At 48.2% G+C, this 24,822-nt stretch overlaps 4 protein-coding genes across 7 annotated transcripts; 3 read left to right on the top strand and 1 right to left on the bottom strand.

Moving 5' to 3' along the window:
• The first annotated feature begins 451 nt into the window (after window positions 1-451).
• Window positions 452-7,756, top strand: slc16a5b (solute carrier family 16 member 5b). Of its 3 annotated transcripts, XM_084678397.1 has the most exons (6): window positions 452-646; window positions 844-1,606; window positions 1,931-2,436; window positions 3,783-3,923; window positions 4,043-4,894; window positions 5,875-7,756. In XM_084678397.1, exons 3-6 carry the CDS (start codon window positions 1,947-1,949, stop codon window positions 6,126-6,128), a joined length of 1,737 nt encoding a protein of 578 aa, XP_084534523.1. In that variant the 5' UTR covers window positions 452-646; window positions 844-1,606; window positions 1,931-1,946; the 3' UTR covers window positions 6,129-7,756. The 3 variants fall into 3 exon arrangements, with proteins under 3 accessions (XP_084534523.1, XP_084534521.1, XP_084534522.1); XM_084678395.1 differs by lacking the exon at window positions 844-1,606; XM_084678396.1 differs by lacking the exons at window positions 452-646; window positions 844-1,606 and having other exon boundaries at window positions 1,620-2,436.
• A 350-nt stretch (window positions 7,757-8,106) lies between these two features.
• LOC146253280 (medium-chain acyl-CoA ligase ACSF2, mitochondrial-like) lies at window positions 8,107-13,609 on the top strand. The gene is made up of 15 exons (XM_084678050.1): window positions 8,107-8,290; window positions 8,860-9,055; window positions 9,853-9,981; window positions 10,196-10,249; window positions 10,439-10,557; window positions 10,722-10,884; window positions 10,992-11,087; window positions 11,211-11,362; window positions 11,747-11,915; window positions 12,003-12,110; window positions 12,248-12,399; window positions 12,698-12,839; window positions 12,937-13,047; window positions 13,140-13,208; window positions 13,317-13,609. The coding sequence occupies exons 1-15, from the start codon at window positions 8,172-8,174 to the stop codon at window positions 13,365-13,367; spliced, it is 1,830 nt and encodes a 609-aa protein (XP_084534176.1). The 5' UTR covers window positions 8,107-8,171; the 3' UTR covers window positions 13,368-13,609.
• Window positions 13,610-21,713, bottom strand: ndel1b (nudE neurodevelopment protein 1-like 1b). 2 transcript variants are annotated; one of them, XM_084678051.1, is made up of 10 exons: window positions 21,559-21,713; window positions 19,792-19,888; window positions 17,676-17,829; window positions 16,764-16,912; window positions 16,410-16,546; window positions 16,093-16,266; window positions 15,893-15,984; window positions 15,500-15,645; window positions 15,216-15,302; window positions 13,610-14,947 (listed from the first exon to the last, which is right to left on the bottom strand). In XM_084678051.1, the coding sequence occupies exons 2-10, from the start codon at window positions 19,875-19,877 to the stop codon at window positions 14,851-14,853; spliced, it is 1,122 nt and encodes a 373-aa protein (XP_084534177.1). In that variant the 5' UTR covers window positions 19,878-19,888; window positions 21,559-21,713; the 3' UTR covers window positions 13,610-14,850. The 2 variants fall into 2 exon arrangements, with proteins under 2 accessions (XP_084534177.1, XP_084534178.1); XM_084678052.1 differs by lacking the exon at window positions 13,610-14,947 and having other exon boundaries at window positions 15,212-15,302.
• Window positions 21,714-22,409: 696 nt separating this feature from the next.
• On the top strand, window positions 22,410-23,344 carry LOC146253278 (RING finger protein 222). Its single transcript, XM_084678538.1, has one exon. The coding sequence runs from the start codon at window positions 22,497-22,499 to the stop codon at window positions 23,169-23,171; it is 675 nt and encodes a 224-aa protein (XP_084534664.1). The 5' UTR covers window positions 22,410-22,496; the 3' UTR covers window positions 23,172-23,344.
• Window positions 23,345-24,822: the final 1,478 nt, after the last annotated feature.

Here is a 24,822-nt window from a genome sequence, read left to right as displayed (position 1 = left end):
GAGGTTAATCTCACGCCCAATTGAAAACCCTTGTATCTCTGCCAGAAATACAGGGTGGATCCTCACTGACTCCTTCCTGGGCAGAACAAAAGCACATAAGGGCCTACATTTCTCAAGTCAAGGTCAACCATGTTGTGTTTTACTCAGAATGAACTCCTTTCCTGTGTTGGACCGCCTAGGTTTTGTTTTTATAAGATCAATTATCATCCATTTGGGTTAGTTGGGTGATGCGGCAGAGAAATGAAATGCTTTCCAAACTACTCTACTGTAAATATGTTATAGTCTACACTTTGCTTAAAACTTGATGGTGAACTAAATCTGTAAACTGGTTAATCTGACTACAGTTCGACGCTCTATATGAAAAAAGATGGCAAATCATTTAGCCCCCTCCTCGGTTTTCCTCGATGATGTGTGTAAGTAACCACGACCCTCATGTCACGAGTTTTTTTTACCACTACCGACACCCCGTTCAACTCAGAGCGCAGCTTCTCTCTGTAGCTGACAGCAGTGCTGCTAACTGCTTCTGTTACGGTAAATAGGGAAAGCGCGTGGAAGACTTAATGTCAAGGAAAGCTGTTAACCAGACAAGAATACGTCAGAACATGATGAAAAGGAGGTTAAGTGTTTCAAACTGGTGTCAAAACAGGTAATCAACTTAAACGCCGATGTAGGAAAAAACTTTATTGGGTTACTCATTTATAGGCTGTACTGGCAAATTGCTTTATCATAGCCCATTTATTGTGTTTAGTGATTTCCTAAACATACTGTAAGCATGTGTACTAATATGTTTGTTTCTAGGTGCTGCTAATGATTGTTTTGTAAAATTATCTGGATTTATTGCAGTCCGATATCCTGTAGAGCGTGCAGGTGCAAGCCTGCCCGGGCTGTTCCCATGGAGACAAATGCGCATGATGTGCTAGTTAGATGATTCTTGTCCAGAAGAGCCACTCAACGGTGGTTTTATACAAATACACTGACAGCATTCTGACTATCACGTCCAGTTGAGGTCTTTTAGAAGAAAAAAATAAACACATATAATTAAAAAATGAATATTGGACTAATGTCGGTCAGAGGGGATTGCCTCGTGCATGTGGCTTCCATTCAGGTTTGGATTTCGCAAGCCAGATTGTACCGGTTGGCTTTTTGTCCAGTGTGTATAGTTCAGAGGGCAGTGGAAGTTGAGAACAGCTGCAGCAAGTTTCCCAAGCTATTTAATAAGATATAATGCAACATTTAGTTGATGCAACGCAACAAGATGGTGAATGAGGTAACCTGACACCATCGCGCACTGAAGGGTATAATTCTAGAAAAAACACGGGAAGTAAATTTGTAACGGGCAGCATAATTAGGGATTGACGGTAGTAAAGAAGGTTTTTTTATGCAAGCTAAGATAACTTGACTAGAAGGCTTTCACATGGCAGCAGTTTTCTGGGGATGGTGAATCAATTGTTCATTTAAATTAATACAAATGTGACTAGATCACCGAGAAAATGTCTTTCGGTTTGGTAGAATATACTCAACTTTATTGCACGCAGCTGCCACTGCTGGGTCAAAGGGATATGATGGTGTTTAACAATAAAGGTGCTGGAGCAAGTTATGTATCTAGGTAAGTATTTCCATTAAAAAATGTAAAGTTACATTTAGAGTTAGGCCTACTAAAGCTGACTCATTCACTTGACTCGTCAAAGTCAGCTTCCAATTGAACTTGTCCTTATAGGGCCACCACACTATGGCCAAGTGCTGGCTGTAGGCTAGCACATAGCCATATATCTCTATCCTAGTAATTATCAGAGTACACTTTCCAGTCTCAATATCACAATTGTATGCTGCATTTAAAAGATCTAATATGAGTTCATGACCAGTAATAATGAAGGCAGCAGTAGACTTTGCTCCATCAGTCAGATATCTCCTCCTCTGATCGTCATCACAGGAAGCTGGCCTAACAGATGCTCCCCTGCCAGACGGCCAATATGACTGAGGGGGTGGAGGGCCTCCAGATGCCGGCTCAAAGGCCCCAGCACAGGCACAGCACAGGGGACACGGTTGTCTTCAGGCGGGGCAGCACAGAGGCAGCCCAGGGCCCCAGGGATCCAGAGTCCCGGTGCTCTCAGACGCTGGATGGAGAGGAACACGGGACCACGAGGAGCACTGACAGTGGTTCAGATGAGCTGAAGGATCCGGCCGAGCAGAGGGGGTTCCCCGCGGGCCGTCCGGAAGGGCAGGAGGATGGGGTGACTAAGCATGGCCAACAGGTGGCCCCAGACGGAGGCTGGGGTTGGGTGGTGCTGGTGGGTACCGTCTTGGTCCTGGCTCTAACACTGGCCTTTCCCTCCTGCCTTGGCATCTTCTTCACTGAGCTGCAGACCGAGTTTAGCACCAGCAACACAGAGACGTCCTGGGTGCCAGCTATCATGACTGCAGTGCTGCATGCCGGCGGTAGGGACAGACTGCTTTACTTGTACATTTACATTGAGTCATTTAGCAGACGCTCTTATCCAGAGCGACTTACAGTTAGTACAGGGACATTCCCCCCGAGGCAAGTAGGGTGAAGTGCCTTGCCAAAGGACGCAACGTCATTTGGCATTGCGGGGAATCGATCCGGCAACCTTCTGATTACTAGCCCGACTCCCCTTCACCGTTCAGCCATCCCACTCCCATCCCTTGTCCCCATCATGTGTGCTGCCTTGTTACTCACTTCAAACCAACCTCCATTTATGACGGTCGTTTTTTGCCTAGTTGGCTCTCTTCTCTTTGCTCCCCCCTCCCTACACACACACGCACACACGCACACAATAACACCCCATCATTGTGAGTTTGTGAAATAAGATGAAGAGTTCTGCAAACACGGCATGTTGCTTGCTTTACCCCTGGTTGGAGGAGGTTCAGACAGACAGCAGTAAATCAGGCGTTGGTTGTTGTTCTTGCTGAGCCTCAGTTCAGGGTCAGACACAGCCAGGAGTCCATTGTTCTTACACTGGGAAGTTTATTTATCTTTGGTCTGCCTGTTTCTGCTCACTCCAATAGGAAATTCTAAACTAAGAGGAACATTGGGCGAAACAAATGTGTGCCAAAAAATAAGAAATTATTGCGTGAATTAAATCATCATGTTTTGGAAGTTTGATCTGCTTCACTGTCAGAAATGACACCTCAGCAACTAAAGAGAGCATGGATTTTCAATCACTTCAGTTTAGGCTAACATGAGTTTGTCCATGGAGTGATGAATAAAGAGCTCATCTTCCAGTGTTAGCCTGTCTGCTTGAGGCAGTGGGAGGGACAGATATTACTGTCGTTTATCCTTGAAAGACCTCACAACCAGACCACATGACAATAGCAGACATAATCCTAAAAGCTGTGATGGGCCAATAATACAGCCATTATTATGACATCAAAGAGCCGAGAGACTCGTTAAGCTGAATTTCATGTCAATTTATTAAATTAGCCTGATATGTAGTCCATTTTTCTTTGGTTATAGATTTGAGAGCTGGAAAATTCATTTGGATCATTCAAATCTACAACTTATTCCCAGTTGCTGGCAAGAGTAGAAAGCATGGACCCAAACACGTCTCTAGTTTAGCTGGATTTCTGGGAATTCATTAGAGATAAGTGGATAGTGATTGTTTTTTGTTTTGCAGACCATTGTCCAATGTTTAGCAATAACTATCCTGATGCAAATGTATAACTGTCATGCTAAATACGTCCATTGTGTAAAATACCCAATGTGTGTGGACACTGTCCCTAAATTTGAATCTCATGTTTGAAACTTGTTTCCTCTTTCTGTACAGGTCCACTATGCAGCGTGCTCGTGGAACGTTTCGGTTGCCGAGCGACAGTGATGGTGGGCGGGGTACTGAGTGGGCTGGGAATGGTGGTCAGTGCCTTGGCCAGAACCATCACAGAGTTGTACATCACTGCCATCATCACAGGTCAGAGGTCATAGCCTAAAGTACATATAGCTTCCAAGGTCACACCCCCGAAAACCTCCTATCCCGGCAGTCCTTCTTTGTCCTGATTGTCATCCGATTTGGCGTCATGTGATCCGCAGGGTTGGGGTTCTGCCTGTCCTTCCAGCCCTCGGTGACGATGATGGGACACTACTTTGTGCGCCGCCGTGTCTTCGCCAATGCCTTGTCGTCCACCGGAACAGCACTGGGGCTAAGCACCCTGCCGCTGCTGTCCAACTACCTGCTCAGCCAGTTCGGCTGGCGGGGAAGCTTTCTGGTCCTGGGAGGGGTGCTTTTCAACTGCTGTGTGTGCGGGGCCGTGATGAGGCCTCTGATCGCCAGACCACGACCAACCAAACGGAAATCCTCCGCGTGGCCCGCCGACCCAGCCAATCAGCTCCGGGAGAGGGAGGGGCTGAAGGTTCGGCTGAGGACCACCTTCTCTGACCTCGTGGCCTTCCTGAGGCACCACATGGCCTTCGACCTGCTGGTCAGCAACGTCCGCTACCGTGCCTACGCCCTGGGGGTGACCTGGATGATGCTGGGCTTCGTGGTGCCCCTGATCTTCCTGGTCCCCTATGCCACCGACCACGGCATGGCGCAGGACCGCGCCGCTCTGCTCATGGCCATCCTGGGCCTGGTCAACATCGCCGTGAGGCCCGTGGTGGCCCTCCTCCTGGGCCTGCCCCGGTTCCAGGGCAGCGGCTGCTTCGTGTACGTGTTCGCCGCGGCCGTGCTGGTGAACGGGCTCAGCAACGCCGTGTGCGGGGCGTCGGCCAGCTTCCCGGTGCTCGCGGCTTACGTGGCGCTCTTCGGCCTGTCCATGAGCGTGATCGGCTCGCTGCTGTTCACCGTGCTGATGGAGACGGTGGAGATGAGCCGCTTCCCCTCCGCCCTGGGGCTCATCAGCATGCTGGAGAGCGGCATGCTGCTGGTGGGGCCGCCCCTCGCAGGTACACACACACACACACGTACACACACTAACACGCTATGTATGTTTTCATTGTGGGAGCTTTGTGCATGTCGCACTAAGTACTGTGGCTAACGGATGTCATCCATTAGTTTAACATGCGTGTTTAAATATTGACACGACGGCCAGGCTGTGTAGCCCCCCGTGTTTATTCAGAGTTTGTCATTAAACTGGCAAAGGGCACACAAATCTCCCATTTCACAGTATGGCTTTGTGCGCTCCGAAGGTATGGGCTTGTCACACAGCTGTGGAATGTTCTATCCAGCACACAAGCCCACGTCATCAAAGCTGGAGCTGAGGCGGGTCATGTGCTCGGTATTCCACGAGGCTGAAGGGGGGGTGGGGGTTGTGCTGGGCTGGTGGTGGTGGTGGTGGTGGGCTCAGTCCTGCTGGTTGCTCCATCATGAGTCAGCGTTTTCCCCACCGAGGAGTGGGCGCCACAGGCAGGGGAGAGTAGGGAGAAGCAATTCAAAAGGCCCGTCTCTGGTTTCGAGCGCCATGGTAACTCAAATGTCACGCTCGGTGTCAGACATCAGACCGGGTCTTCACAACAGGGTTCCAATAAGAGCCTGTCCCCCACAGGTGGTCGTGAAAGGATAAAAAAAAGAAAGAAAAAACGCATCGTGATATATCTTTTGGCTGATACGAAGGCTTTCGTCATCACATTTACATGAACATTTACATTTATTCATTTAGCAGACGCTTTTATCCAAGGCGACTTCCAAGAGAGAGCTTTACAAAGTGCATAGGTCACTGATAATAACCACAAGATCACCCCAAAACATTACGAGTAGCCAAAAACATGAAGCACATATTGTGAACAACCCAAATAAGTTCCAAAGGGAAGAACAACAAGAGTACCACTGTAGTTAAACAAGTTACAATTAACAACATGACCCGCTATGAGTGCAAGTCACAGTCATGTTTCTTTACGGTTTTGTTTGTCTTGTGTCGTTTCTTCAGGCATTTTGGTGGACAGCACTGGCCAGTACTCGTACGTCTTCTACGCCTGCTGTGTGTGTGTATCCTCAGCCGGTCTCTTTCTCATGGCCTCTTTCTACTGGCTGGACAGACAAGATAAGAAGAAGAAGAAGAAACCGTCGGCCCCTGCTTATCCACAGAAGCCTGCTCTTATCCTGGCGCCTGACTGCCAGTATAGCCATATACATTCACAAGCAGGGAAAACATCAGACACGGTTTATGTCACCAATGTGTGACAAACCCACGCACACACACACATACCGTACACTGTACAGTATCAACACCTCAGTGGTGTATGATTCAAGTACAGGCGAGATACGTTACATTTTACATTTAGATGTAGTCATTTAGCAGACGCTCTTATCCAGAGCGACTTACAGTAAGTACAGGGACATTTCCCCTGAGGCAAGTAGGGTGAAGTGCCTTGCCCAAGGACACAACATAATTTGGCACAGCCGAGAATCGAACCGGCAACCTTCTGATACCTTACTAGGTCACTAGGGAACAAAGTTACAAGTCACCCATTACAATACCGCTTCAATAAGTTAGTATCGGATTTTAACAGTATTTAAGTATCAAAAGATACAACACAACACGAATGCCCACAGAGTTTGTTTTCGCAATGAAACATCCATCAACTCGCAATTATACTTTACATTTCTAATATAGAGGCCGACAAATGTGTGACACTTTCTGATTCACTTGCATTGATATAGGAAAAATGAAATCTGAAAAAGAAAGAAAATAGTTTTGTACTTTCAAGTACGGTGGTGTTATAATAAGTAGGCTAAGTACTAAGCTGTACCAATGATACTTTTGGCACAAAATGGCCTCGTAGCCCAGACACACCTCACACGTTCAGTCACCTTCACCACCCCTTTACAAGAGTAATGACCAGCTCAGACACACTGTTGTATTTGCAAAGTCAGGGGAAGGATTTTATAGTGAATAGAGAAAACAAAGATAACGTAGCCAACAGTTGTTCATTATTCAATCAGGCGGACACAACATCATAGCATCATAGGACTCCTAGAAGCTTAGCCTGACTACTGGTAGTAACTGCACAGGACTGTCATTGATACACAATATCGATTACAGTAAGAACACACGAGTCATAAGATACAATGATAATAAGGCAATAGCTAATTAACTGATTGTATTTCATATAAACACATGATGTATTATGGATGAAATGTTGAGGCATTGATAACAGTATGTGTGTGCATACATACACACCGCATGGCTTACACTGTGGACCTGGAAGGCACATGTTCAGTCCGATGCCAAAAGCTCCTCCCCTCGTGTTCCCATATTTATCCATCTCTCTATTTCTGTCTATAGACAGGGAGTTGTTCCTGTTGTTTTTCAGCTTCTGCCCACAGGTCATAGAACTACTGAACATTCCTCTATCTATTCATGACAGTAATGCTGTTTAAGATGGTCAAATCTACAGAAAATCGCCTAAATTTAAAATGTTGAACTGAAAATCCACATTAATGGGAATATTAGATTTAATTTTCTAATTAATGTTGGCCATATCCTGTGAAATGGTATAGAAATGTGTTCATTCATGAGTTGTCAGTTAGGAACACAGCAGTATTACAAACTATGTATCAGGGTATAAGTGCACTCAGAAAAAAGGATTGGAATCATGGCCTTGTGCTATGAATATAGAATGTAGAATGTTTAATGAATGTATTCCTCAGTAAGTTGTATAGATGGATTCATATAAATGAAGTGGTAGCCTTATGTAAAAAAAAAAAGGTCAGAAATGTTTTTTGTATTAGTTATAACTTATTCTTGAATATTTTAACAATGTTCCATCTAAAATGTTTGCACAGTATTAAAAGTGTTTTTATGATAAGCGGATTCTGTATCTGAATTTGGTGGTCTACTTTTTTTCTAATCTTTGGCACCCCCTAGTGGAAATGCTGAGGTAGTTCACTGTTGACTTTTCAAAAGCAGTGAGCGAAAAACAGAAGTTGAACTATTTTCTTCTGCGCTGTGCAAAAGGCTGAGGCGGCAGCTGCTCCCTATTAATTACATCATATCTCAATGATAGTCTAACCAATCTAGAAGTCAAGAACCCAAACATTATTGAAAGTTAAAGGTTCACTGACACATAACTGGTTAGTGTTGGCCTATGTGCTCTACCTTCCAGTTATGTGCAAGTCACTCCAACCAACCAGAGTGCAGAGTTAAAGATTATGTGAGTCAAGAGTAGCCAGGACTCTGGCTTCCCTGGGTCTGTCTGTCTCTCTCACAGCCTGCCTGGAACCATGTGTGCTCGTCTCCCCTCGTTACTACTCAGGTCCTACTCTCACAATTTAGGCTTCATGATTGCACGCACTTTGAAAAAAACATGGATTCCTATTAACACGAACTGGCTCTGTTGTCGGTAAGTTCGACTCTCTTTGAAATACCATTGCCCTTCCACCTTTCGATTTCACGTTGTTTATTAACTCCATGTTGTTTCAGGGTATATCTCTGTCAGGGCCTGTTCACACCACTGCACAGGAACAATGCCTGCATGAGTTCCATTTCATAAATATTTGGATTGATCACGCCGTCCATATTTTTTGCTTGGTCTTTGCCACGAGATCTGGGGTTTCAAAATGGTTGTCTTGGCACTGGTCGTGTTTTTCCTCCCATGCGTTCTCTCAGGTTCCCCCTCCGAAAGGCTGCACCGGTTCTGCGACCCCCATGGGTGTGGGGAGTGAGAGTGTTGTTGCTGCGGCTCCTTGGAGAGCGACCCACAGCAGCCAGCGGTTGTGAAACGCCACGAGAGAGATCCGAGCCGTGTGGAAGAGGACGCCCCCCCCTCCACCCTTCCCCCCCCCCCCCCCATGCCTCTTCATTCACAGACCCCCCCCGTGTTCCCTCACAGTCCACGCCCATGAGACCGAGGGCCCCATTCTCCATCGCTGCACTGACCATTTCTCTGAAAAGTGTCTCTTTCCCCCCCAGCTCCCTCAACGTGGACAGCCCCCCGCACGTCCCCACTCTGACCAGCAGCTATGTCCACGGCACCTCCTCTGTCTCCCTGCTCCCTCTGACCGCGGGCCAGAGCCTGGACGCCGCAGCCCGTCGCTGGCCCGAGCGGGAGGCCCTGGTCTTCCTACAGGACGGCATACGCAAGACCTTTGCCCAGTTTAAACAGGATGTGAGTCCCCCCCTCCAGCACACCCAGCCAGGCTTCTCCAGTCTCTTCCATGTGTAACCGGTGTGAATCGGTGAAACTCACTCCTCAGCTAATAAATTGGCCACCCGCGTCAGTTAGCTGCCAGCTTTTCTTTGGCGTAGTTGGTAGTGGTTGCGCTTGGAAGTCGAAAGGTGGCAGGTTCGACTCCCCGTGGGAGTGAACATTAGCCAGATACCTCTGACGGAGCTTGCAAGACCACGTCCGTTACAAACCCACTACACATGTGCTGCTCATTCACCTTCATCCCTTTCAAATAACCAGTTATTTCTTTCTGGTTTTCTGATAAAAAGTACTGAAAGCTGTGGTGTACTGTTCACGGTCATGTTGGACTTCAGCCTGCGGTGGTTACGCATTAACATCGACTGTTCGTATAGCTAGGTGTAAGGTCGAATCTCTTCTTGGAATTCTTACTAGTCCACCAATACAAATAGACGCATTTGTCTTCCCTTGAATGGGGAATACCTTGATTTTATTTAATCATTTGAAGATTGTATGATCGTTATTTTATAAAGCGTACTGGAGGGAGACAGGAAACAGTGGGGCAGAAAGGCTACAGACTAGAATTGCATCCAGGCCAATGTGTTAAGCTTACCATTGCCTTAGTGGCACACACTTACCTGGTGAACCACCAGGGCACTCTTGTTAAACACCTTGATTTTTGCATGCTCATTGAAACAAAACCACGAACAAGTCAAGTCTCATTTGAATGCATACAGTAGGTACATGCTGAATGTTGCCATGTTCCATGTGTGCTGCAGGTTGACCAGGCAGCTGCAGGCTTGCTGGCCCTGGGTCTGAAGAGGGGAGAGAGGCTGGCAGTTTGGGGGCCCAACACCTATGAATGGCTCCTCTTCCAGTTTGCCTCTGCCAAGGCTGGCATCATTCTGGTGAGCCAAGCAGATTGAAAACCTGGGGTAGGCACAGGGTTCAAAGGAAATGACACAATGTCATGCCTGCATGTGTGCCAACATTGTATGGATGAGTGAAAGTGATCAAATATGGCACGGTAAATGAAACATAGCATGGTCTTTCTTTTTTAACACAATAGCTTTGATCATGTAATCTTTCACAAAAGAAAATAAGCAACTGCTTGTCCCGCAGGTATCAGTGAACCCATCCTATCAGCTGAAGGAAGTGGAGTTCACTCTGAGGAGGGTATGTGGACAGTTGCATTTCATTATCCATTTAGAATACACTTTAGACACTTTAGCGAAGCAAGTTGAGCTCCAACATAGTTCTACAACAGCAAGATGTTTGCTTAAAAATAGTTAATAGTAACCAAAGACGTCTCTTCACCATCCAATACACAATCTGAACAGTTGACCCATGATCTCTGTTGTTCAGGTCCAATGTAAAGCAGTGGTGTGCCCAACCCAGTTTAAAACCCAGAACTTCTGTGAGATATTGAAGGAGATCTGTCCAGAGATCAACTCAGCATCAGCAGGGTCGTTCAAGAGTGCCAGGTATTTTGTTGTCGTCATAAACTGTATGTAGACTGTAGACTGCTGATTTTGGTAACAGTATAAACATGACACTGTTGTCAACGGACTCTGAATGTAGCACTGTAACCAACCTGTGTGTTTGTGTGAGTTGACTGTATTTGTGGGCATGTATGTATGTGTGTCAGACTGCCAGACTTGTGCATGGTGATATTGACGGACAGCAGACAGCCAGGCATGATCCACGTGGATGATGTGATGCAGGCAGCGTCCAGACCGCAGCACCAGGAGCTGCAGGCTCTGCAGAGCTCGCTGTCCTTTGACGACCCCATCAACATCCAGTTCACATCAGTAACTCCCCATCTCTTCGTCCATACAGCTGCTCGTAACAGGTCATAGGCAGGCCGCTAATATCTCATGTCAGCCTCTCATCAAGCGACGTGTCTTGGGGTTTCTAGGGCACGACAGGAAGTCCCAAAGGCGTCACTCTCTCCCATCACAACATCGTCAACAACGCCTATTTCATGGGCCTGAGATTAGGATACGGCTGGAGGGTCAGTGTGCCGGACATGTTCTACCGTCACGTATTGGATTCGCACGTCTATAATCGCTGACACGTGCGTTCACGCGCAGAGACAGCGGGTGCCTGAGGCCTTTGTTGTGCCGGCTTTCTGCAGCCCCAGGTGCGGGTGTGTATTCCGGTGCCCATGTACCACTGCTTCGGCTCCGTGCTCGGAGGGATGTGCATGGCCGTGCACGGCATCACGCTGGTCTTCCCCTCCACTGGCTACAGCAGCCGCGCCAACTTGCAGGCCATTCAGGAGGAGAGGTATGCCTTCACGCCCGGGCCACAGTGCGAGAGGGAAGGAGGGAGAGAGAGAGAGACAGAGAGACAGAGAGAGAGAGAGAGGGAGAGGGGGGAGAGAGAGAGGGAGAAAGAGAGAGAGAGAGAGAGAGGGAGAGGGAGAGAGAAGGAGAGAGAGAGGGAGAGAGAGATAGAGAGAGAAAGAGAGAGAAAAAGAGAGAGAGAGAGGGGGGGAGAGGGGGAGAGAGAGAGACACAGGGAGACAGAGAGAGAGAGAAGGAGACAGAGAACAAGAGAGAGAGACAGAGACAGAGACAGTGTGAGAGAGTATTGGGGTTGGCTGGGTGGAGAGGTTCAAGGAAGTGTGGGAAAAAAAGGTATGTTTATTGTTTTCCATTGGTATTCCAGGTGCACATTTGTTTATGGGACACCCACCATGTACATTGACATGCTCGGGCAGCCTGATTTCGACAAGTATGACCTGTCCTCTGTTGAGGCTGGGCTCATGGGTGGATCCCCATGTCCACAGGAAGTGATGAAGAAGCTGAGGAGGGACATGAACGTGAAGGAGATGATGGTGAGTTTCCCGCCTTCCTGTCAAGAAGCCCGTCAAGGAAACCTAAATGTCAAGTGTCTTCATTGCTTTTCTGCGTTTTGGCGTCAGATAGCTTACGGTACGACGGAGAACAGCCCTGGGACGTTTCTGGGTTTCCCATCGGACAACGAGGAACTGAAGATGAACACCGTCGGGTGTATCCTGAATCACACTGAGGTAGATTGGCCGTGTCATCCGTTCCCATGTCTACCGACGATGACCGCATCGTCGTGTACCGGCTCTGCTCTCACACGCAGCTCTGCATGTGTGTGTGTGTGTGTGTGTGTGCGTACGCACATGTGTATGTTGTCCAGGCCAGAGTGGTGGAGCCCTCTAGTGGGCATTTGGTGCCTCTTGGAGCCTCTGGAGAGCTTCATATCAGGGGCTACTGCGTGATGCGGGAGTACTGGGACGACCAGGACAACACCAGGGCGTGCGTGTCCACAGATCGCTGGTACAAGACGGGGTACGTGTTGCACAGCCCATAACCTGGGCGTCAGGTGGCTCAGCAGGTAGAGCATCGGGCTAGTAATCTGGAGGTTGCCAGTTCAATTCCTGGCTGGCGCACATGTCGTTGTGTCCTTGGGCAAGGCACTTCACCCTACTTGCCTTGGGGAGAATGTCCCTGTACTTACTGTAAGTCACTCTGGATAAGAGCGTCTGCTAAATGACTCAATGTAATGTGAATGTAACCACACGGGAAGAATGACAGGGAGTGAGACGCGAGCTTAGCTCGGACTGGCGTGTTTGGTTCCCCTACGCAGGGACATTGCCAGCCTGGACGGGTTAGGATATTGCCGTATCGAGGGCCGCATCAAGGACATGATCATTCGAGGAGGGGAGAACATCTACCCTGCCGAGATAGAGCAGTTCCTCCACGCCCACCCCAAAGTCCAGGAGGCGCAGGTAAGGACTGCGGCCACTAGAGGGCCACAGAGAGCAGTCTAGAAAGTTGGGTCTGAATCCATGACTAAAAGAAGACCTGTGTTTTTCTTTGCGGCAGGTGGTCGGAGTGAAGGATGAGAGGCTGGGAGAACAGGTGTGTGCTTGTGTCAAGCTAAAGGAGGGCCAAACCTGCAGTGCGGAGGAGATCCAAGCTTTCTGCAGGGGCCAGGTGAGATAGTGGTGGGCACCGAGACCTGTGACCCATGGTCCAACTCCCTTCATATCTCCATGTCAACATAGTGTATTGGCTCCCTCTCTCAGATTTCTCACTTCAAGATCCCCCACTATGTGGAGTTTGTGGATGGATATCCTCTGACAGCCTCCGGGAAGGTATGTGGTCAATGGCGAGGCTAAAAGGAGCCAGGTGTGCAGATCTAACTGAAGATAACTGGACTGTGCGCCTACTGAGGGCTGCTGTCGTCTCTCTGCATTTTGTAGATCCAGAAGAACCAGCTGAGACAGGCCCTTGAGAAGAAACTGGGCCTGTGACACCAAGGACCTGAGAGTGGGTCAAGCTGCAGACCCACAAGGCTGAGACTGGGGCTTGTCATCAAGGCTATATCTGTTTGGGCCTGCTTGTCTATACTCACAATGTGTGGAATTTGGTCAACGTTCCCACCCTAAAACGTTCCTTTTTTTACTACAGTTGCATATATTTTTTCCCTGATTATAGTTTCACAGGTCAACGTTTTGTGAATTGCGACAAGCAAAATCAAACCATCCACTCTGAATTCATATCTTTATTTCATTTATTTATTTTGAATAGACTGAACTGATTGCACATAACATCATTTTTAACCGTTGTACAATTGTAAAACACATTCTTCTTTCAAAACATGCTATAAAGAATCTTAAATAAATAAAGCTGTAATGCCAAATGTCAATATGTACAAACGTGGTAGGCAACGTTACAATTTTCATAAGGCTACAATATATACATGGGAACATAGCAACCAGCCCATGGGTTGCTCACGGCAACGAGATGTTAGCCAAAGTTGACACATACTATTTGGATTAAGTGCCCCAAATGACGATGGTAAAAGTCTGCAAAGATAATGGGGAGACCAGGTAATGTAGAGTCTAATGGATTCAAACTGCCAGTATGGGTTATTTGATGAATAACAAGCCTAAATAATATCAAAATCCACAATTTAAAAAAAGCAAGAGGCACATCAAGAGGTGCACAAAAACACAGAATCAAACAGGGAGCCTCGTGACAAGACAAAACACACCGATACCAACTGATGTAGTCCAACTGACCTGTGCTGCGAGGGGATCCACGTTAGAAATAAGAAATACTGTATTCGGTTCAGCGGCGTCAGCCTGCTACTTCATTAAACGGAATATACTGTGAACCGTTATGGTGGGGGAAAACAAAGGTAGCAAGAAATGTCCCTGAAACGTCATCGGCCATCTTGCTCGTCTCCCCAGCCTGAACATGGAGATATCCAGGATCAGTAGAGGTTCAGTCCCATCAGGGTGGCCACGTGGAGCGTCCTGTGAGTTTGCCTGCCTCCCCCCCCCCCCTCTGGGTCCCCGGCTGCTCTGCATCCAGGGGAGGAACAGAAGGTCTACCCACACGTGGCTCTGAACACAGGCAACATGCACCTCAGTCCTTCTGGCCACGTGGGCCCCCTCACCCAGCCTCCGCCCGACCCCACACCACACACAGTTGTGCAAGCGAACACGTAGGACATATCAAAGCATACAACACAATTTGAGTAACTTCAAACTTTAAACGTATCCCTTTTAGGTGTTTTTTGTTTTGTTTTTTAAATATAACTTATGCGACACAGAAATGATCTCAGGTGGTGCAATAAACTGAACAGGTAAATGAGACAGAACGATCTTTCTCGCCGTTTTGCGGTCTCACTGAAGACTTTTGTCAGGTGGAGCGGTTTGAGCGGATATGCGGAAGTGGGGGAGGGGGAGAGGGGAAGGGGCATCCTGGTACCACTTGGAGACTTGGAGCTTAGCAGGCTGCCGCGTCGCCACGGGCACGCGTCGGTGTGCGGTCGACCCACGCGCGCACTCGCAACCCGTGCCCACGCAAACGGGAACATTTACAGCTGCAAACAGTGAGGCATGTCACGTGTGTATTATTCAAGTTTCTCTCTCTAACGCGCAAACACACACACACACACAGACACACGCCCTCTCTCTTGCACTCAAGCGCACATGCTCTCATTACACACCCTCTCTCCCCGTCAATCAAAGAGAAACGCCACACGCGACGAAACGGTCATTCCAGGGCTGCGTTGTTCCCTTGCTTTGGGAGGTATGTATGTGGGGGCACAGTGGGTGGAGTGTGGGGGGGGGGAGGGGGGAGGGGCTCACACAATGAGTGGCAGCAGGGCCGGGGGGGACACAGTCCTGGGCGATGCCATGGCAGTCAGAGTGCTGTTGTCCAGTCCATTCACAGTGCTGCAGAAGAGGTGCATAAAACTGCCGGTGAGTCACATTTTCAATGTTGTTGTTTGTGTGTGTGTGTGTGTGCAGATTGTGAGTATGTGTGCAGTGGCAAGTTGTGTTTGTCAGGGTCAAGTGAGGTGGGGATAATACGTGTGTGTGTGTGTGTGTGTGCGTGGGGGGGGGGTGAAGATCACTCCAGAGACACTCACGTCTTGTCAAAGTAGGTGGTGTGCAGAGAGTGGGAGAACTTGGTGGCGTTGCTGTTGATGAGGGCGCCGTTGGTCGTGGAGTAGCTCTTCCTGGCAGAATGGTCCTTGGCGAAGTTCCTGCAAGCAGCTAGTTTGGACTCCAGCGCCTGGGGACAGGCAGAACCGTGATTTAGGACACACACACCTGCTTCTCAGACGCTAAGTGGGTGACCAAGGCAGCACTTACTGGTGCAGTCGTCCCCCCCCCCCCCCACCAAAAAAAAAAGAAACGCCTGCTCATCATCTCTGGGCCTTTTACGACGTACTTTATCTCGTCGCCATCGTGGGTCTCACAGACACGTCTCAAAAGAGAGAGAGATGGAATGAATGCATTTTTGAACAAATGATATTTACCCCGACTTTTCTCAGAAGGTCACCGACGATGTTAAGAGCAGAGATTCTTGCCGAGGGGGTCAGGGGAGTGCTTCCACAGCCGTTGGTCAGGGCTGTGCGGGGGAGACACATACGGGGGGGTTAAGACACAAGTCGACTCGATTCGACGCAGTCCGACGACGCCCCGCGGAACCGACTGGGGAACGGGGAGGGGGGCCGACCTTTGGAGCCGACGAAGGGGTGCTCCACGCCCTTCCCCACGGGGGTGGCGGGAAGGGACAGCGAGGCTTGGACGGCCGAGTCCATCTTGTCGAGCTCCAGGGTGGGCGAGCCGGGCGCCGACGTCCCTGTCGCGTCCGTGCTGCGCTCCCTCACGGCCAGCTCCTGCCTCAGGTCTAGAGCACACAGACGCCACACGGATATTAAGACGGGCCGGGAGCAGAGAGAGGGAGTGGGAGGGGGGGGGAGGGTATGGGGAGGGGGGGGTTAGCATGGGGGGGGGGGGGGGGGGGGGGAGTAGCGAGGCTCTGTACTGCACCTCTGGCCTCGTCCTTCAGCCTCTGCACCGAGACCAGGAGAGACTCCTTCTCGTCCAGCTCGCTCTCCAGGAAGGCGTTCCTCTCGATGGCCTGGTTCAGGCGGCCCTCAAAGTCCTCCAGAGACACAATGGTGGCCCTGGGAGGGGGGAGGGGACAAGTCAAACACGTCACTTCCTGGTTGGAGCTGTGAGCAAACCTGCGGGGATCCGGCCCCCGAAGCAAGCTGCCGGAGAAGCAGCCATAGCCTGCAGCCTGCATCTGGCTACGATCGTGAATCATTCAAAGACGCTCGGTCATGAACCAAGCTTGATAGCCAGTCCAATTGACCGGAGGCATGTCCTGGGCCTGCTGACCTCTTGGCTCTCTCCAGGTCGTCGTTCGCCTGCTCCAGCTCTCGGACGTATTTGTGGAGCTGCTCCTTGATGCTGCGCGTCTGGCCCAGGTCGTCCTCCAGCACGGAGATCTGCTTGTAGCTCTGGGAGTAATGCAGCTCCAGCTTCTCCTGCGCAGGGAAGAGAGGGAGAGGGAGACGAGAGAGAAGAGGAAGTTGACAAACGGGGGCCAAGCGGGCGCGGGAAGGTCCCCGTCTAAGAGTAAACAAAGGTGACACACATGGATGTGACGTATGAAGACGCTAGCCGACGCAGTCTTGTTGTTTTGAATCGGTCCTCCCTCAATCCCTGTCCTCCAGTGCCATCTAAGGCTGTCTGTGGAGAGCTGGCTCGGTGGAGGGGGGAAAAAGGAGAGGAGAGGAAGGGAGGAGATGAGCGCGGGGTCCTCTCGGGTAAGAGGCGTGGCTTAAGGCTGGTCAACGTTCCTGGACCCTCCGGGATCGTGACCGGAGCAGGGTTCGTGCTCTCCTCGCACCCTACGACCACAACAGGAACCCCCCCCCCCCCCCCCGCCCCCCTCCATGAACAGCAACACGCGTGCATCTGTTTTTAGAAAGGGGACCATAAAAGAGCGAGAAGAGCGTCAAACCGGGAAGAGCGCCCTGAGGTTTGCCGTGTCCCTGCCGTCTGCTATTTCCTGCTCTTTGATCCTGACATCCTATTATGGCGCACTGCCGGATTACGTCTGGCTCTGTATTCAGCAGGCCCGCACCCCTTCCCTGCCCGCCAACACACACACACACAGCCAAGAGGGCCAACCTCTCACTCAGCCACCTAGCTGGCGCTGGGCTCTTGTGTCCAGGTGGGGGGGGGGGGGGGATCTGTAAGTGACATCCAGGCTAGGCCGGGGCTAATGGGTCAGGCTTGAGTTACCTTGAGGGAGTCCACGTCGCTCTTCAGCCTCTGGTTCTCCGTCTGGAGGTCTCGGAGCCGGTGCTCCGTCTGGCCCAGCTGGGCCTCCAGCTCGGCCTCCAGCTCGCGGCTGCCCTCCTGGAACTCCTGCAGCTCCTCCTGGGCGTCGTGGTAACTGGGGAACACGGCAAGGAGACGGTTTAGGATGCATGGAGCCATACAAGTACACTCTGCTGAATGTATCCGGGCTCGGAATGGCAGGCTTTGAGCCCTGAGTGGCACAGTGGACTCTGTGGCGACACACGAGTCGTGCAGCTTCTGATTGTTGGAGCTCTCTTCATTGTGGGGCCGCGGGACAAAACGCAGCCCGTCGCAAAAAAAGCCCTGCGTTTCGCCGGCAATGTTGTCTCCCTTCAATAGAACACGGCGACGCAGAAACCGTCCGAGCCAGGCTGAGCTGAGCTTCAACCAGACTGTGCCCAACGGAGGGACAGACCGCTCTTAATTAGCTCCTGAAAAGAGGCAGAACAGGTGGCTAGAAAACAGGCCTTCTGGCCCAAGTGCCGTGGAAGAGCGAGAGCTTCAGGTCAGAGGTCGGCAGCAGGACACCAGGGGGTGTGGAGACAGGATATGAGCTCACACACACACACAGGAAGTCTCACTGTGCCGTGGCAGGGCTGACCCCTGTACAGGAGCGGCTTCATAGACACACAGAGGACAACAGGCTATCTGGTTCAGACAGCGTTGAGGTTAGCTGTTCGGGCCCAGGCCTCCTAATCACAGGCAGGGGTCGTTGCTCATAGCTTAGCCTAAAAGGTATTCCCCCTATTGGCTCATTCCACGCATTCCAGCAGCCCTGGGGGCCACCTCATCAGTGGCTCCCAGGGTCAAACGGCATGTCTGTTCACCAAGGACTTCCTTTCACACCCCACAACTCGCTGTTTTCTATGGCCTCTATGCACAGCCCGCTTTATCATCGTAACAAAAACAGCTAAGTAACATACAGACTCTAAAACATAAATTAAAAAAAAACACTGTGGTCAAAAACAACAACAAAAAACATTGTATCCTCTTTGTGGTCTCCTCTGACAGCGTCAACGCTCAAATATGCGTGAGGTCACCCGCGGCTGGCTAACTCTGGGCCTTGGTGTTCTTTTTCCATGACGTTTCCCCCCCCCCCCTTCCTCCGAGGCAGGAATCCTCTAGAAAACTCCTGGTTTTTAACTGCCTGAGTGCCGCTGCAGCAGTGCTCCGAGACCAACTGGAGCTGGCTAGCAGCTGTACGACACTGGGACACACTGGGGGTATTAATCCTCACCCCTTCCTGTGACCTTCTGTACACCCCCCACACACAGACTGACCCTCTGAACCCTACACAGCTGTCAGACCAATGGTGGACTTTAATGAGACAGTCACTTTCACTCAATAACCATCAACACGTCGTGCCTAATAGTTCGATCCTGACCAAACCCGAGCACAGCTGACTCCTCAAGTCGTAATCATCGACACAAATGGCCTCCATAGTAATGCATTTACAGTATAGAACAGTCTGTTGTATTTCCAAATATTTCCAGCTTGTGTGTTACTGTGGGGTCAAAGCTTGTTTGTGGTCAAGATGGCTGATTACATGACAAAGCGGTTTACTCAAAGCTTTGTGTGTTGGTGGAAGTCCACAGGGTTCTCAGTGAGTGTCTATGACATAAGATCTTGGACTGGTTGCACGCTCCCTGGTGCTAGTGAAAGGAGTAGGCCTAAGCTCTATCCGGCATTAATTAGGACACTACTCAGTTCAATTTCAGAAACACTGATATGCTAATAATTGAGGCCAATTGATATACTGCTCCATTAATAAATAGTACAAAATCTCTGTCTGCACAGGTAAATAAGGCCAGTCAGGTGATATGATGATATAAGATGATTAAATAGTGTTGTTGAGCAAACACTAAAGCTTCATATTATGTAACAGAGCAGAGAGCTCGACATGTGCGGATGCCTGCACAACCATAACTAACCACAACAAGAAAAGACTGGTTCTGTTGCTTTATCCAGAGGCCTGGACAGAGGGGATGGAAACGACAGTCGTCATTAGAAAAAGCACTCGGCCTACGTTTCTCAAACAAACATGGCACTTCCATACCTTTCCTTATACTTCAGGGAAAGTGTCTTCCAGTAATCGATTTCCTCGTCCTTGGATGAAAATTTCGGAATCATCTCTGTTTCCATGTTAGGGGGACCTGAGGATGCAGAGAGGAAACAGTTATCGGTCACACACAGTCATCAGTATTGGACAGACAAACAGTTCCTGAGGGGTTACAACTGAGAGGTGAGTTGATAACATACATATCCTGCAGCTAAGAGTTGGAGTCAGTCTGGACTTGCAGTGTGGTCAATGAGACTGAAGGGTCCAAAAGTCTGAGATCACTTATCAGATGGGCTTTTTCTAAGTCGGTACACATTTTTGATAAATCCTATCAGCTTAACAATTTGAGTGAAAAGCTGAATGTTTGAGAAATGTCCAAAATATATCTTGGCATCCTTTTCATTATCCTTTTTTTTACTTGAGTGACACCACCAGTTTGTGCAAAACCTGACGACCCATGCTACCCCAGCATCATTTGACAATGTTCCAAAGAGCTTCATGTGACAACAAGTCCCTCATTAAATGTTCAGCATGGCCCTACACAATGAACCTCTTCATGATTGGCTGAGTCTCCTACTCAGTCTGAGTAGGTCAAATCACCCTCGCTGTCCTGATATTCGGTCTGTCATTCCTACTAGGCCTGACTCGTGAGGGGGAGGGAAGGGTGCTGCTTGGGTAACTGCCACAGCGCCACTGCAGGACTGTGGTAACGTCTCAGACAGTTACTCCCTCGTGAATGACTCACTCGACCCGAGTTCCTCTTTTGAAGAAAAAGAACATCATTTGGTGAACGGAACCAGCCAAACATGGTTGACATGTCATCTAAAACGGATGGGGCCCTATAGAGTGAACAAGGAGTTGCTCATTCAAATGCCTAAGCACCTCGTCATCAGATTGACTACATGTTTGTTTGTAAGCATGTTCGAGTGCACTGGAGTCATTTCCAAGCCCAGGTCAGCCCACTCCTTAACTACCATGGTATTGTTTGTATTCCTGTGTGGAGCCATACGTGTTTGTCCAACACAGTATGATAGCCATGTAAGTCTACCATAGTGCACACAGCAGTTTCTCTCTATTTGCAGACAAACCGAAGTCTAGTTTTTTTTTAGGCCTTGCTGACACTTCTGTTGTTATTCAGGAAAGTGACCTGGTGAGAGGGACGTGAGGGGTCAAAGGCAGAACAGCCTGTTTCTGTCCCCTCACGTTCCTCTTCGTTGTTAACTTCCTCCCAGTGTCAGATGTACTGGAAACCCACCACCGTCCTCTCACGTGGTATTACACCACTGATCTGGGCAACACACTAGAAGCTTTGGGGGGACAGTACAATCTAGAATTTAAGTGATCAGTTTACCTCTCCTCCCTGTATGATTTGTCCATTGTCACAAGATGTAATAGACTAATATTTTAAATCGTCTAAAAACTATTTGAGGTGAACATAAGCTACTTTTGAAGTAACCTAATCATGCAGACACTGAAAATGTGCTATTCTCGTAATAGGCCTATTCGACTTGCTAAATAGCCTATGAACTGAATATTTATAAACTTTTAAATCAGCGTGAATTTTAGCACTGATCACAGTAATGAAGACCAAATAGGGTATGGTGTAATGCGAATGTAAACCCTACGAGAAATGACAATGAAAAAAGCCACTGAAAAGGTATTAAAGAGTAAGCTGTAGGCGGAAGCGTAGGCTACAGTCGGAAGGACTCAAAATCCACATTTGAAAAATCATTTCAAGATATGTTAAAATGCCGATTTCATTACCTTCGCATGTCCGACTGTCTCCAATGTCTCCGGTTTCGGTAGCTTGTCAGCTAGAAAGCATTTACCACATCTTATCCTTGGATAGTCAATGTAGGGACCGACTTCCCGTGTTTAGGAAATTGCCAACGCGTCTCGGAAATGAAACGTAGCTTCCTATACAGCGCAGTGACATCAATGGACGTCACTACGTCATACAATTGCTTTCTCTCATAATTTTGTGGTAAATTATTACGTGCGGCACAAAAAAACACTGCAGTTTACTAACCTACTATCTATCGGCAACATTTCCTTTGTTTAGGTTTAGATTGATGCTCTTATAACACGTATTTAATGATTACGTAACGTGACTAATTGAGGTGCCAGTTTAGAACGTTCATGGACTATGCCTCCACCTAGAGGTCAAGCTTGATGCTATGAGGCCACTTCACTGATTCATCATTCATCAGTCTAATTTCCCTGTTATCACCGAATGTTGTCTTAACTGCACACAAACAGAATTACAACATACCTGGATGTTTGATACAAAATGGCCTGATAGATAGGCTACGTTTAAAGGAGGATAGGCTATTCATTCAAATAGGCTGCAAATACATAGAGAGAGAGAAAGAGAGAAAGAGAGAGAGTGAGAGAGTGTGTGAGAGAGACAGAGACAGAGATAGAGAGATAGAGAGAGAGAGAGAGAGAGAGAGAGAGAGAGCATTTCTTCAATTGGAATGTGATGGTCCATTCCAAACACGACAAATCTTGTTACACTGCTCTCCAAGTAAGGGAGGGGTTCTAAGTACTCACGTAAGTAAATGCTTTGTCTTGTTCAACACGTTCTCGCCTCCACCCATACAGGTAGGTCCAGGTGACAGTGGTGAAAACGCAACCCATGGCAACACGAACAAGTCTTTGGTGCGACATTGTCAAGAAGTGTCTGGTCTGCTCATTTTCAAATGTGCTGCGCACTAAGTTCCTTTAGGATGAATATGCAGGCACTTGAGGGGGACGATGCACCGGAGGACTCACACGAATGCCCAGTGTGCTACGAGTGTCTATCAGGCATTGAGAGGACTCTGAGTTGCGGACATGTTTTTTGCCATGATTGTTTGGTCAAAACCCTGGTCAGCGTCAACAAGGACGGCGGGATAATAAAGGATATGATTATATGTCCCATATGCCGACACATAACATTCCTCAAAAAATTGGAGGGCTTGGCTTCAGAAGGTATGGAAAAGGACGCAGAGGGGCGGCAGACTCTGGAGGTCCCAGTCCCCGCACCTACTGGAAACTTACAGTTCCGAAGCGCACGACGCGATTCAAGAAATACTGCACCAAATGGATTCAACTGGATTGTGCGACGTCTTAGAATAATTGTGGACAGGTTAAACAGACACAGACTGATCAAACCCAGCCAAATCGATTCTCAGATTTTCATCATTAGTGCCCAAGGTCGACCAATGAAGGAGGAAGATGCGATGAGTGTTGTTACGGTGACCGTTCAACCTAACCGCAGGCAGCGGCGGCGACTCAAAATTTGCACAACTTCGCGTTGTTTGGTCGTGCTGCTTCTGCTGTTTACCTTGTTGGCATTGGTAGCAGCGACACTTCCTTGGGTTTTACTGGCATAAAATATTGTGGACATTCGACTGAGAAGGCCGGCCGGCCGGCATGATATATATTTTTTTTTAAATAATTTCACTTAGACACACAACAAACACAGTTGAACATAATGGTTATTACAACAAAGTAGCCTAACTCATGTTGCTCATCTTTGTATATATATTTTTTATAACAAATTAAAAATGGTGATCTGATGTCAGCTGTGGCCTTTGATGTGTGTTTATATAACCTTGTGAGCGCACCAATGGAATTGTTGTGTAATTGTCTGACTGCGAGTCTGGTTGATTCAGTTTCTTTGTTGTTAGATACTATGTTTCTAGAGTAGCCATTTTCCGAGGTTTCAGAGAGAGAGACTCTCCAAGTGGTCCGGTCTCCTTGACAAATAATTAATGCATCTCGACGTTTAGGAGAAAGACTAGCAGGTATAGATGAGCTGGGCTGGTTAATTGTTTATTGTAAGGAGATACACAGGTAACCAATGGTATTGACTTACATCAGATTGCACACTAAGGCCAAATACTTAATGTTAGTTGTGCTGTTGTATAGCACATCAGAATGTTAAGAATGATTAGGCCTATCCATGATAAATCATGGGGTCAGTGCTAAATAAGTACATTATTGTTTGAAAAACAAAAAAGTTCACGGTCAGCAGTGGCTGAAATGATTTGTTCCCATTTCCTTGACAACAGGGAGGTGTGTGATATATGGTTCAGAGTTTCCTCCTGTCACAGGTGTTAGTCTCGTAGTTCCTGTCCTGCTGGTTGTATCTCTTGTCATTCCGTGTTTCTCAGACACCTCTTGTTGTCTAGTGGGTTGGGATAAGGAGGGGAACAACTGTGATTTTAAATGAAAAGTTACATAATTGGGACACAGAACCAACAGTAGATGAGAGTGGATGGGCAGGGTCTCATTACAGAAGCATAATTAATTTTCATTTGAAACAAACCCCCCAAAATCCACTTGAAACTAAACAGCCCAAGGTGGATTAGATGACTGAAAGCAAGACAGCTTCCCAAAATGAAAAGGGTTTCAAAAGAAGAGGGTAATGTTACTGTATATCACCATAATAATACACTGTATAAAGACAGTGCTTTAATCTCTCAATCCCTTTGACGTTGACAGATATTGATGACTAAAGAGCCCTTCCCATAGCAACAATACCAAAAATGCTCCAGATTAGTGTGACTTGATGAAATAACTACGTAGTTATTTCATCAAGTCACACTAATCTGGAGCATTTTTTTCGGATTTATAGTCATCATAGAGCCATTAAAACAGAGGTCACCATTTCTGACGGCCGTCAGAATGTGTGACCCACAACAAAGATTTTTTAAGAATGTGTGCTCCCACCCAAACTGCTTCCCAAATGTATTAAAACTTCGAAAGATGGTTGGGGTAGTTATTTCATCAAATCACACGAATCTGGAGCCATGTTTTCGGACGTAGAGTCATCAAAGAGCCATTACCACATAGGTCACCATTTCTGACGGCCGTCAGAATGTGTGAACCACAAAAAAATACATCGTTTTTTAAGAATGTGTTTTCCCACCCTAACTGCTTCCCAAAGATGGTATGTGGTAGTTATTTCATCAATTCACACTTATCTTAAGCCATTCTTTCGGATTTAGAGTCTTCACACAACCATTTTTAAGAATGTGT

This window comes from Hypomesus nipponensis, chromosome 17, assembly GCF_054491055.1.
Source record: "Hypomesus nipponensis isolate SF chromosome 17, ASM5449105v1, whole genome shotgun sequence".
NCBI classification, from domain to species: Eukaryota; Metazoa; Chordata; class Actinopteri; order Osmeriformes; family Osmeridae; genus Hypomesus; species Hypomesus nipponensis.
Note: the sequence above shows the minus strand (reverse complement) of the source record. Positions and strands in the feature narration are given on the sequence as shown.